The following is a 14,385-nucleotide window of genomic DNA, read 5'->3' as shown; positions in this document are numbered from 1 at the left end:
ATAAATATTGCCTCTGGCTACAATCAACTGGCAGCATTACCTGCGGATTTAAAATATCATTTCCGAAAAATAATTCAATAGCTAGTAACTTTTGATTAAAGCAGAAATTGCTCTCTTCAGCTTCTCATAGTCTTAGACTGGTCATGCATTAGTAAGGAATCAACAGTAGTTTTATAAGAACATCAGTCAAGAGCAGTTGCATAACTTTTTCATAGAAACACAAAAGATTAATGAGCAATTGTTTCACCTGTCTAAACTTTGTTTCGTTGCGGTTTTGTGAATATTTCTGTTTATGGTATTAGTCTGAAACTCGCATTAGGATAAGAAGGCAACTTTAAAGTTACATGAATTTTAAGCCATAAAAAGCTGACTAACAAATATTAAACCAGTTACAAGCATAAAGGTCTATAACCTGAATTATGTCAATTTGCACCAACTAGGAACAGTGCTAGGAGTAGTGTAGGGAAAGAAGAGAATAAAAAAGATGAAACACGAAGGAAGTAAAGAAGAGTTAGGGAAGAAAGCTAAACAACCAATAGAGGAGTCAATAACTTTTCCCTATCAATTGGGCAACGAGTATCAATTATACATCTGATTACATATGCAATGTATATATTGTACATATCCCATTTATATATAGTGTGTATCCAATGCATACGATGATCAAACACTGCTGCAGTTTGCAAAGGCAATCTTTACTACCAAAGATTGGTAGCACATGCATGTTTGAAAACATCTACCAAAGCTTATGCTTACTATGACATATTTGCTATCCATAGAATAGACCTGCTCTTATAATGAAATCTATAGGCTTTAGTTGTAATAAAATGAGATTTTCTAAGCTTGCATAGCTTGTGAACTTGAAAAAACTATCTGAAAAGAACATTGCAAAACAACAAGAGTAATTTTCTCTAAATGGATGAAGGAAAACTTCAAGCCATCCACAATTAATTTGAAGTATTTGAATGACTGCCTACACCTTGCGGAAGACGAGTAATTAAGTGTCAAAACTTTTAGGAACTTGGGCTTGATGTCTTCAAGCTAGCAATAAAGGCATAACTGTGGTTCTACACTGAACACTGACTCACAGTATAATTATGGTTGTGACTATAGGTTTATTGCTAATGTCGTTCACCCTATTTTATGCATTATGCAAAGGTTCAACCAACCTCTTTTCTTTTGACAGATTTTAACATAATGCACTCATCTGATTTGCAAGCCACTCCTTGTTTCATTGTTCGGTTACGGTTGACTAGGCAAAAACTGAAGAGTAAACCTATCCTCATGATACCTGCACATATTATCCCTGTATAAAAAGAAAAGTGAGGGATCTGGCAGCAACTGCTATTCTAACCTTTCACAATGAAGGAACTGCTGATACTTTGCACACTTTTAATACAAATCTTCGTATCTGGTGGAAGAGAGTTAGTTGTTACTTCTATCAAATCCGGATTTCTAGACTCAATCGGAGAGATGACAACTTTAGCTGAAAGAACAACAGAAGTTTTACACTTCAGATTTATTCTTTGTTCATCTAATGAGACAGAGGCAAGAAACATTAACCTGAACTTGAAAGATGGTGAGTCAATTTATATGAGAAACAATTTTTTCATCATAAAATCTTTTAGGAGAAAGCATGCTAAAATAAGAACATGTTATTTCCTATCTATTATTTTATGCTATTAAAAAGATCTATTTATAATTTCAAAGCCTCTCTGTTCAGATGGAATTTTGAAGCCACTTGGCAAGCAACTAACAATGATGTCATTACTTTATCACACATACTTCTCTGCTTACTAAATTTAGAATTTTGTTACTGTAGCAGCACATGCCAATTTCCTCTGTTCAATCTAAATATGCAGTGAGATCTACATTAATGACAACTGTAGCATATGAGCTCTGGTTCATTATTTTTTTGCTTTAGTCATATCTGACTATCATATACTTATGTCACCATTGACCCAAGCTTTGTAAAATTTGAAAAAAAATTTGGAAAACTATAATAAAATAACTTTAATAGTTTTTGTTTGACCTTTTTGTATCTAAAATAAGAAAGAATTTTAAAAATGGCTTTGAAAACTTAAGTGTATTGTTACAACTAGTTGCCAAAAATAAAACATCTAAAAGTACTAGTTTCCATGGTTGACTGGTGCTGAAACCTAAAATATGGCGGGTGCCCTTCAACACTGGCTTCTGTAACATTGACTAAAGATCCAACCCCACAAGTGGGTTGTATTTGAAACGCTATTAGCCAGGTACCCATACTGAAAACACTAATTATGAAAGCTCAAGAATCAAACATTACAGATCCAGTTACCCGACTGGCTATTGAGTTCTCAAAGCATGCAGCCAGCTCTTGTTACTGTTGACCATTTTAGCAGAGCATCATTAACAAGTTCATTTGGCTACATTTATGCATTTTGTTTAACCCTGAAGTGATAGTTTGTATTTGGGAGCAATGAGCTGCTTTGAGAAGTTGTTTATTCTTACACCTACTCAGTTTGCTTTTGCTTCTTATCATCTGTACAAACATCATGAATTCATTTAGCAATTGTTTCTTCCCAATACATACACATATGTGAGCGATGAGGTTTTTAATTCAAAATTCAATTGGCTAATCTTTTGCAGTTTATTTAACTCTACAAGCTATAGTCCACACCTCGAAGCGATGAACTGTTTTGGAAGTTTATATTATTTATACCAACTCATTTTGATTTTTCCTCCTATCATCTGTGCAGAAAACACAACTTCCTTTAGCAATGGCTTCTTTCCAATACATACACATATGTGAGCGAGGGTGTTTTTTGTCAAATGACTGAGAGGGTCGCTCAATAGGACAGATGAATTAATAAAATAAATTAGCATTTTGGAATTAGCATCGTTCAGCAAAACAATTGGAGATCTTTCTCAACTAGAGATTATATAAGCATCGAATAAGGCAACAGTGCTTATGGCTGGAAATTCATGGCTAATATCATTGTTGACAACGGCCATAATTATAAGCCGTAAGGAGCTTTTCAGTTTTATAGATTATTCTAAACTGTTATGACATTCCACAAAACAATAATAATAGCAAACTGAAAATTTTAGAAAAATAATTTTAAAAGATAATTTCTGTTTCATATGTATTAGACAAAAAACAGCTATGGTATTGACTAAATAAGCTTATCCAAAGCTACGAACATCTAGACTGAAGTCATAGACCTGTTAAAAAAAGATGGAAAAGTCATATTTTACAGCTTTGCATTGTGTTAAACATAGTTGACACATATCTTGCCTTTTGTATAATTAAGGCATTCATGTTCCATCATTTCAGCTATATCTATATTAATAGACTCCACCTTTTCATATTGCATCTGTTAGTCTCATTATTTTGTTTGTTAGTCTGTTTTAAATGCTATTTCTTTCCTCATCTTATGACAGATTTTTTCTTAACTTTATATGCATATGCTTCGTGCCACTCCCTAGGTCGCTGAATATATTTGTTTTCAAGGCTCTGTTCAGTTCATGAGAAGCTGCCTCTTAAACATCATCTGAGGGTTACCGGATTCAAATAAAAAAAAGATCCCGAACATCGCCAGGCTTAATTTAAGTGCCAACTAAAAATTTAGTCTGTTATTTTTAACTCTTTTATGTCTATAGCCACTTGAAAGCAGAGCTGTTCAGTGCCATTTTTTATGCTTTTTAAATATACCTGTCAAAAACTCTCTATTAACAGCTTCAGTTAGTTAGATCTACGTAGAAATCATGTCTAGCATGTATTTAAATACAATTAATAGGTCAGAAATAGCATAAATTCATATTAATAACTTTTGAAAACTGCTAGATCCTATTTATGGGAGAATAATTTGTATGCAACATAATTGATTTACACACCCTTTGTTATATTCTCATTGTAAAACAGGATATTTAAGCTTTTCAAGTAATTATATTTTTAAAATTACTTTTGAACAAAGTTAAATAGCTTTACAAAAATTTGCTACAAACACTACATTTTTATTTGCAGGCAAAGAGCATACCATCAGCTATCCCTCAACTGTTTGGGGCGTTCCCTGTCTTACCAATACGACGAGCCGATTTGCATCTAATGCAACAATCAGAGGCGAGCGACTTGGATTTGTTACACTAGAGCTTGAAGACCAGGAAACGAATGAGGTTTACTTAGAGTACTCTGTGGGTGTCACAAGACCACCACCACAAATTCAAGACAGAGTGAGAAACCATTTGAAAGTTTATGCAGCTAATGATGTCTCTCTACCTTGGCTGCTTTAGTAAAAAACCTTAGTTTTAAGAATACATAAGTGCTCATACAGAGATAAAAACGCCAAGTTTCCACAGTGTACTTTATCCGCTGTTTAAAATACTACTTTATTGTAAAGCTACAGATATACCATGCAGTAGTTTTTTTTATAGTCGATGAGTCATGGTGATATGACTAAAACTATTTGTGTATAAAAATAAAGCGCAACCAACAATAATAATTCAAGTCAAATTTCAAATCCAAAAAAGAGAAAAAATCAAGTATGTGGGAAAGACGCCATGTATTGCAAGTCATACTGGAAGCTCTGATTAAGTTGCTCAAGTATTTGTATAAAACTTCTTTGTGTTGAAGTCCTGATTTATTACAAAAACATTTGGTTGCTTTTGTAGGACAAAAATGCTAAAACACACAAAATAGTGCCTACTCTCAATCATTACTACATCATTACTATCATTATTTGCTAGGGAACTAGTGAATAGTTAAAATTCCCCAAGCATATACCACTGACTATTTTAAACCAAATGCTGTTTAAAACAATTGACCAATACATAAGCTAATTCAAAAAAAGTGTATTTATTTCCACATATTGTGGTGGTTTGGGATCCCTTATTGTTTTATTTCCTGGAACCAGCTGCTGTTCACTCAACACTAATTCTGTTGAAAACATTTGACTTTTTTTCATAGCCCACCAAAGGAGTTAGATTTTATCTTTCTAAAAGACAAAAGTTGATGGGTTCAGCGGCACCCAATATTTTTACTGTTTAGTAATTTGGTACATTAATCAAATTTTATAATTAATCAAAAAATAGTTATTCTTTAATAACCAACCATTTACATTCTCACCCTTAAGATACCATAAAACTCATATTGCTGGTCTTCTAGCGCTTTTTGCTTAAGAAAGGCACTGCTGTATTTTGCAGCTCAGCAGCATACAAACAATAACTCTATAGATGCCCTCACATTTTCAACCCGCTATGATCCTAATAAAAGAAATCTTGTGGTCATATTACAAAGGGCTTCTAAACAATGCTATTTTATCATAAGAACAGATCTAGACGTAGTTTGATTAACTGGATTTCAAAACAATCGCTGAGCAAGCTCTCGGACACTTGACATGAAAGAACAAATATTCTACAAGCCACTGTTTGACTCACACTCTAATAACAGATCTGCTAATAGCCTGTTTCTTGTGGGCAAAGTATCAGTGTGCACATTTATTTGTTACCTCATAAGACAGTTTCTTGATGCTCACACTCCATTTTTTTTAACATTGGATGAGGGTAATTTTGGTGCATAAAATAGTTAGTATTATGACTGTGTTGCTCTAATAGAAATAAAATGAGGGTATATCAAAATACAATGCTTCCAGTTCTGTAAAACATAAATATCTCTATGTCACTCACAGGGATCGCTTGAAAATATTTAGGATTTGCATTTTATAGCATTTTTTAATGCTTCTATCATGATTGACCTGAAACAACAGCATATGTCAGGTTGACAATTATGCTGCCAAGATTAGATTCTACGAATAAGGTGATACTTGTGATGGCGTGGTTCCATTAAATGTGTAAGGTATTTGTATCTGCAGTGCCAAAGACTCACAACGGCTTTCAAAATTTTAAGTACCTGGTTAGGTAAACTTGGTTTCCTTATGGAAATATGCCATAATATTTTCTTTGCATGTTCAAAGTGATTTTCTCGCTTTATATAAAGCCACCCTAATTTATTCTCACCAGTACAAAAAATGTTGTGTTACAGATATATATCTATGGTATCATGGTATTGGTAACATTGACCACCTTTACATTTGGACTCGGTCTGGATCTCAAGAAGGTTAAGGAATACTTAAAGAAGCCAATTGCTCCTGGCATTGGGATGGGATGCCAGTTCATTGTCATGCCTCTAGTAAGTGAATTGTAACATTTTTACGGCTGTTCATAAATATGCGTAGATATGCACATAAGTTAAAATTTCTTAGGCCATGTAAAGTGATCAAAGTTGAGGTTGTTACCAGGGCTCAATGATAACAAGAGAGGGTCATGCACCCAGTGCCCTTCAAAGATGATGAGTATTGAAACCTTTTGACTAAACGTATAGTCGGTATGGGTCTTCGTAAGCAAAGCATGCACATCGCCTCAGTGCTTAAATTGCTAAGTTTGAAAAACAAATTACATGAACAAATAACTACTATATTTTTGTGTTAAAAGGTTTGAAAAGAAGCAACAATGTATGCAAAGTTTTAATATACATTTTTAGTCAGAAATTAGTGCAAAAGTATGATGTGTCTGTCAATATTCTGTTGAAAGTTCTGTAAAAAATGGAAAAAAGCAATGATCCAATCATCTAGATAGAAGTAGAAAAAATGTTAAAACCTTTTGGCATCACAAAGTTTTACAATATCTTTGTTAAAGTTTGTTCATGACAAGTGTCAATTAAAAATTTAATTTCTAAGAAACATAATTGTTTAATCTTTCTAATTTTTATATAAACGTGACCTTATAAAAAGTTGTGGTGAATCATTGCAATCTCATCAAATTCTTTTGGTTAACCAAAATTATCTGCTTTTGTTTGACCTTTTTGTTTGATGTTTAAAACAAACTTCTGATAGTCAATATAATAACAGTTAGCCTGTCTTTTATTGCTGAAGAATTAAGTGATTTAAAATAGAAAATGTACTATCGCTGTCTTTAATAACTGAGAAATTAAATATTCACTTTTGTAGGTTGGGTTTGCCATCACCTGCGCCATGACAGATGCTCATCCCGCCTTAAAATTAGGAATATTTGCTTCTGCAGCGGCTCCTGGAGGAGGTTTCTCAAACGCCTGGATATTTGTTCTTAATGGGGATGTAGACCTGAGCATCACAATGACCTTCCTTAGCAACATTGCTGCCCTAGGTAATTACAAATATTGTTTGACTGATACTGATACGTACTGATAGAAAACTGTAAACTATCATCTTTCATCTTAGGAAGCCATATACTAGCAGAAATGTCATTTTACTCCTGTTGCTATGGAAACCTATTTTGGCAATTCTAAACTTTGAGCAAGATGTCATGGCATATAAACTATTGGCCTACACCTTTATTTGCCAAAAACCTGTATTTTATTTTAGCCAAACTAGTTTAAGAAACCTGACCAAGAGTTTGAGTAATTGAAAACAGATATATTAAAAATACTATTGTCATGAATTTCAAACTAAGGCTTTATGCAGAACAAAAAACATGGTAAGCTGTTTTGTCTGCCCATTTCATACAACAGGCCCTCTGCATAAATTGAAAACTTTTCAGTGTCCTTATTGCGGTTTATCGGCAGAGGCCAACTAGCCTTTTTATTTGACCAACCTGCCAAGAGAATTATATTTGGTAGTACATTTGCTTTGGTAATAAACAGAAACATTAGCTAATACATTTGACTGTTGTCCTTACCAATATGGAAGCAACAGGAATTGTGCCTATTCTGGTCCAAGAAGCCTTAGTACTAAGCTTTAGTACTAAGGCTTAGTGCTAAACCTTAGTCCTAACTTCTGGCAACAGCACTACATACGTGTGACCATAATGCTTAGTTTAGATCAATGTCATATGTATGGCGCAGCGAGGTGCTGTGCCATGCTCCGCAAGCTTATGCAGGTGTACGATTGATGTGAACCAAATAACTATGAAATCACAGAATGATGCTACTAAATCTTGCACACACTCCACAAGAGCATTTTCCTGTGCAGTCTCACAATTTATCCAAAATATCAGTTTGAGTCAGGCATAACACTAAATTTGATGATAGTTATATGTATGCTAACAATTGCTTTCACTGCTTGTTGCTGTGCTTTCTGTATGCGCCGTTGAAGCAGCTGCTGTCTAATGGTATAAAGTGATTTGCCTGCAAACAACTGGTTGGTGTTCAATTACTAGAAAAAGCCACAGATTGTGATAGGAATTGCATCTATAACTTTAAATAGCTTCCTGCAACTAGAAATTTCACCAGTCTTCAAGGTCTTCTTGTCATTGAACTTAAACATGCTTGGCAAAGTTCGCAGAGTCATTGTTTGATTATTGATGCTTTTAAAATATGCACGGTCCACTTGCAGAAAAAAAGATACTATATCCGATATTTGTCCAAGCATTGACTTGCAAAAATAATATTTTGCAGCCGTCATGCCTCTGTGGATGTACACTCTTGGAGAGTATATCCTTGGTGGAACAGGCATATCTCTGCCCTTCACCAATATCCTCCAGTCGTTAGCACTTCTCGTCGTTCCTCTCAGCATAGGAATTCTCCTCAACCTCTTCCTGCCAAAAGTTGCAAAAAAACTGAAACTGATTCAGAAACCCTGCATTGGAACAATTATTGTATTTGCTCTAGTCATGAGTAAGTACCAGTAACTAATTGTTACTTTCACCTCTTTAGCAGCAGTTTCACATTGTTTATATTGTAGGTAAACCGATATCAATTAATAGCTTACATGATAACTTTGCATTTTTCTTCTGCAAACACAATTAGGTTGCACTGTGGTGTAAGATTTGTACAAAGCTATTTATTTGCAAATATTTACTATTGTACAAACTGAATAAAGCATAAAATTGTTATTGAAAGTATCGAAATCATCAAGAAATAAAAAACATTTATACCATATTTTGATACAATGTTTAAAAAGTGGCTTAAAAAGCATGAGTTTTAATTTTTTTGAAACAATGAAGGCTGCAAAAGAAGTGGTTGGCTGAATTGTTGTACAAAACTATCTTCCTTCACAGATGCATCAGATCAAAACAATTTATTGTTTTATAAACTTATTATAAACCTTATAAACATTATAAACATAACAGTGTAAGCCTTATAAAGGGCGCGGAGGCTTTCAGACTAAGATATGCATAATGACAGAAATGCAACTGCTGCTCGACTTGTAAGCCGGCTGGATAGGCTAAACAACTTTAGATGCTCACTTTGTATTTCTGAATTAGCTGCGTTGTTTATTTTGCAGGTTTTTGGACTAATCTGTACGCCTTCCGCATGGTTCTGACTGATGTCAGGTTGACTCTTTGTTCATTTCTACTTCCATTTGTTGGTAAGTCCTAAAATCAAGCATGTCCTTTTTAACCTTTTGGATAGAAACCACTAACTGCACTTTACAGCTTTTTACCCGGCTAAAGATTTTGTAGCATATCAAACCCAAGCATAATCCTAAAGTATGGAGTAGTGCTATAACTAAAAATGCTTCAAATTTTTTCAAGGATAAAAATTAATAACTTCTAAACAAGAAAACTCTAAAATACAAATATAAGAACAAAATTAAATTGGCATGATTTTACTTGACCCCCATATTTAATAAAAATGAATCAAATTAAAAAAATTATATTTTGTTTGATTTTTCATTTTGCTCTGTTTAAAAGAATTGCAATATGTGAAAATGCAAAACTTGTAAAATGGAGGTTATCTCATATTCAATTAATTCTTTAAAGTTATGGAACTGAAATCATCACACACATTGATTTTCAACTTTTTGATCAAACTACTTTTAACAGTTTTTCATATTACTTAAGTAATAATATTTTCCTTCAACCTCTTTGGTCAGGAAACAAAAAACTGAGCATTGTGTTGTAGTATAAAATAAAATTAAGCTAGAAACATCAATGTATTGAGTCGGTATTATTAACATCTTTATATTAATGTCAGCGGCATCGCATGAACTTGATTATATTTTGAAAGCTAAGCTGATGATTCATTGTTGTCAATAACTACACTTGGAAGCATGTTTACAGCAGCGTAAATCAAACACAAATTTTAAGTCTTAATAACTAAGAAACACTATATAGTAAGTGCAGCTTTGTGTGTACTTATGTACTAGTATTTAGTATATTTAAAAATGTATTGAAGTAAATGTGGTTTTTGCTTGAAACACTTACCTCCGATCTCTGCAACCTGCAGGGCCCAAACTTTAAGTTGTTTTGAGCATTGTTCGAATCTCATTTTTAATTTTCGATTTATACTAGTTTTGATGTTTAGCTTTATCTAGCACATGTATAGAGGTTGCAGAATCTCCAACCCAAACTGGTATATTACATTGGTGCCTAATAAAAAGATATCTGGTGTGTCTATGTATAAACCTGGGTGTGCTGTATATTGAAGATCTCTTACAAATAAAATGTAATATGTTATGGAAATGACAAGTTTCAGACGTATTTGCATTTGATATTAGTTTTAGTAGCTTACCCTCCAGTAATACGTCATTTTATAACTTAGCATTACAACTAGATAATGGGTGTGTTCTTTTTATAAAACTAATCAATTATAGGTGTGAGTTAACTCATGATGTAGTGGTTGCCACTTATGATCCCCATCTCAGGATCGGCCAAAACTGGCCACTATAACCAGCAGCCACTATATATAGTCGGTGGTTAACCAATTTTGGTAAAAATATGTAAAAACGTTTGTTTTATTGTAAGTTTGTTCATTTGCACAACAGCAACCCAAAATCATACATTTCAGAGTCATCAAAACATCATTACAATAATTGTTGTTCTACAAATAATTTTTGTTGCTTTGGTGTAAACGCCTTTCTCATAAGGGTATGTTTGAAGAAGTCAAAAGCGTCCATCTCATCTTGTTGTCCCCTCGGTTCTTCCTATGCTCCCAAAACTCCTTTGCGCAAACAACTTGTATTGTCAACTCAGTTACATGTAACCTTCAGCATCCTTCAGTGACATCTTTCAGCAAGTTCTTGTCATGCATAAGGAAAAACTTCTTTATGACATCATTCACAAAAGAATTTTTATTGCAGTTTTCAATTACATCAATCATCTTCTTTGGAATTTTGTGTCGAAAATGCGTTCAAATCACTCCCATTTTGCAAGCTGCAAAATTGACGCTGTTTTAGGGGAAAGAAATTTGACTGTAATAGATTTCAAGTCTTATGCGTCAACTTGTGCCATGCAGTTGTCAATAATTTTGCCATTAGAAGTGGCGGACTAGCCACTATAAGTGGAATAGTTTACTATGTAAAAATCATAACCAGGCCAAAATGGTTACTATACCCGACTGGCCACTATATTTGGTAAAGTTGCAATATAGGATTCATTGAAGTCACAAATCTACTTGTTTATTGTTTAGTAGTGCAGGTCAAACTTTTTTTAAACAGTTCCAAAATTGAATGTTGCTTTAATGTTTGGAATCGCTCCTTCTTTGGATGCGCTAAAAATCATCAGTTCTTAAAAACTGATGATCACCACAGTTTTATAATAATATTATTATATAAATAGTTAATAGTTTATATATTATTATAGTAATAATAATATAATAGTAATTGCCTACTGCTCTGGAAGATATGGTGATCCTATTAGTTCAGAAATAATCATTAAAACCACCACCCCCAACATCCTTCCTTTTGTCACACAGCATTGTGGTATTAAAAGTTCATACGCATGCATAAATGAACCATTTGAATACTATCAACTTTTACACATACCGATAAGTGTATTTAGTGACTTGCATCTATGAAGTCTATTGCTATTTCAGGAGGAATCTTAGGCTTCATCATAGCCTTGGCTTGCAAACAAGGCAAAAAACTTGCCACTACTATTGGAATAGAAACAGCTATACAGAACCTTAATGTCGTCATTGTGTTGTTAAGGCTATCCTTGCCCCAGCCTTGGGCTGACATCAGGTTTGTTTACATTCTGAATATTAAACAAGCAATGCATTCTACAACTATGCATAAGGAAATCCTCATATCTCAAAACAAAACTTGCTGTGCAATGCTCTTTGATTGCTAAAACTTCTCCTAAAGACTGTTAATAGTATCAAATACCCAAAAAGCATGAAGAAAAATACCCGTGAAGCTTTGGTAGTGCCAAAAAATTTTTACCACAAAATTTAAAGACAAATGCAATTAATGGCAATGCATTTTTTGAAAAGCTTTTCACAGAAAGTTGACCCTACAGCATGCTAAAAAGTATACTTATTAACAACAATAAATATTGCCCTTTCTGCCGTTTTTGTACATACTATATGCTATGTATTTATTTTATTTGTACCAATATACATACATGGATGTTTTTTAAATTTACGCCACTACTTAATCTTTTTATTATTTTGCAGCTCTGCCGTTCCAGTTTCTATAATGGTGTTTATATTCCCTCCATTCTTGTTACTTCTCACTGTTAAATTAATATATATGAAGTTTGGAAGGAAGAAAACAGAAACCAAAGACTCAAAGAAAATGGTTGTGAAAACCATTGAGGTTGGTAAATTAATCATTGAGTATTTTCAGCTAATGACTCATATGAGAGCATCTTCTTACCAGCTTACTGTAACAAGGTGCTGCCTTTAATCAGGTCTTGTTGAAAAGTATTCAAAGCTCTTTAACTGCTCATAATTTCAGCTGATCAAACTGAAACTTACAATTTACTCATGTGTTTTATCTGCCAAAGCTATCAAGTATGACAAAGGAAAGCGTGGAAATGGAGAAAAGATAAATGGTAGAAAAAAAAGAACAGGGGGAGGGGAAGGAAAAATGGCAGTAGAGAAAAGAAGGAAAAAAGGTTTTGGAGAGAGGAGGGGCCTGAAAACATGAAAGAAGCATTTAAAAGCTAAAAAAAGCTTTATTGTTTTTTAAATGTATTTAAGAGTAAATACACCGAAATTTTTTTTAAACCCTGCTGCTGAAAGGTTGTTATTTTAATGACTAGCTTAAATGCACTAGATTCTACCATTTTAGTTTTTTTATAGCTTGATTTAATCATGTGTGATCCTTTTGTGTCTCACAGTATTCTTGTAATTTATGACAAACCTTGTAGCTTACCGGTGGTGTGAACAATCCAGCAGCCATAAAAGATGATGAGGAAGAGTGACAGTAATGTAAATTTCCTCAATTGGAAAAATTATGGGATTGGCGGAAAAAGGAGTATGTTAAAGGTTGACCTTAAAGATTATTTTTATAGTTCTGCAGAAAATTTAGGTTAAAAGGAAAAACAGTTTAGTGTTAGATTGAGAGTTTCTACACTACAGAAATACAAATGCAAGCATAACTATCTAAGTTGCAATCACTATAGAATCAATTCTCAATTCAATCTTTAAAATGAATGTCCAGGATCACTGACCTGGTATCTGCTGTCAATTTAATGAGTTTAAACTTTTAATTACTTTTAGTTGCAATTCATGGGAATGTACCTTGAAACAATTTTTTCATCTTTCATAACGTACCTGCTATTTTTTTCAATCATATATTTATTTTTGCTTATCTTTGATCAAACTATCAATGCATTTAAAGGGACATACCTTCTTATCGTCTTGAATCAAACTTTTTATATCGGTAACAAGGACGCTTCTACTAGAAGGCTGTATGCAGTGTATATATATATATTAACTTTACTTGAGTAATTATCTTTTAGATAATTATTTACTTTGGTGGTATATATATAACTTACTCACTTTACATATAAATAGATACATGTATATAAATTTATAGATATATTTATATATCTATTTATAGATATAAGAAATATAAATATAAGATATATAAATATATATATAAATATATGCATATTTATATAACTTACCATATATAATATTTATATATATATCTCTTACTCAATTTCTTATTCCTTTTAATGAATTTTTAACATTTACTTAATGTCTGTTCGTTTTATTATGCAAAGCCCTAAATCTAATTTACTATAACAATCAGATAAATGAATAGATATCTAAAATAAACAAATCATATAAATGAATATAATATGTAAACACTATTGTCTATTTGCTACTCTTAAAGCGATTATAAATATGAATTTAATAATATAATATTTTTCTAAGCCAACTTGTGTCTTAGCGCATCTATTGTTTTATATATTATTGTTGTAATTATTAATAAAATGTTGTTTTTTTAGAATATCCACAGAGAGCCTACTAATTTAAAACTATTTGAAGTACACCTATAATCTGTTGAACACTCAATGAGCTCTACAGAAATGCTGTAGTAGCAAATCTAGATTACAAATAGCAATGCTATTTGTAATCTAGATTACTTTCAAAAGAGTTAGTATGAGCCAACAGGAACTGAAGCAACGCATATATCATACTTTAGTTCACTGACTGCTTCTTGACAATTTAATTTTAAATTATTTGCTAGAAGATGA

At 32.9% G+C, this 14,385-nt stretch overlaps 1 protein-coding gene across 1 annotated transcript; it reads left to right on the top strand.

The window, feature by feature from the left end:
- Positions 1–1,362: 1,362 nt before the first annotated feature.
- Positions 1,363–14,061, top strand: LOC137400954 (ileal sodium/bile acid cotransporter-like). The gene is made up of 9 exons (XM_068087291.1): positions 1,363–1,579; positions 4,007–4,212; positions 6,020–6,166; positions 6,984–7,158; positions 8,408–8,626; positions 9,237–9,320; positions 11,768–11,915; positions 12,350–12,491; positions 13,048–14,061. The coding sequence occupies exons 1-9, from the start codon at positions 1,363–1,365 to the stop codon at positions 13,099–13,101; spliced, it is 1,392 nt and encodes a 463-aa protein (XP_067943392.1). The 3' UTR covers positions 13,102–14,061.
- Positions 14,062–14,385: the final 324 nt, after the last annotated feature.

The sequence above is a fragment of the Watersipora subatra genome, chromosome 7 (assembly GCF_963576615.1).
Source record: "Watersipora subatra chromosome 7, tzWatSuba1.1, whole genome shotgun sequence".
NCBI classification, from domain to species: Eukaryota; Metazoa; Bryozoa; class Gymnolaemata; order Cheilostomatida; family Watersiporidae; genus Watersipora; species Watersipora subatra.
Note: the sequence above shows the minus strand (reverse complement) of the source record. Positions and strands in the feature narration are given on the sequence as shown.

Excerpts from the sequence above, each read along its gene's own strand:
- LOC137400954 (XM_068087291.1), top strand. The coding sequence starts at position 1,363 with ATGAAGGAACTGCTGATACTTTGCACACTTTTAATACAAATCTTCGTA. Across the intron at positions 4,213-6,019 it reads CACCACAAATTCAAGACAGA|ATATATATCTATGGTATCAT; the intron begins GTGAGAAACCAT and ends GTTGTGTTACAG. Across the intron at positions 8,627-9,236 it reads TGTATTTGCTCTAGTCATGA|GTTTTTGGACTAATCTGTAC; the intron begins GTAAGTACCAGT and ends TTTATTTTGCAG.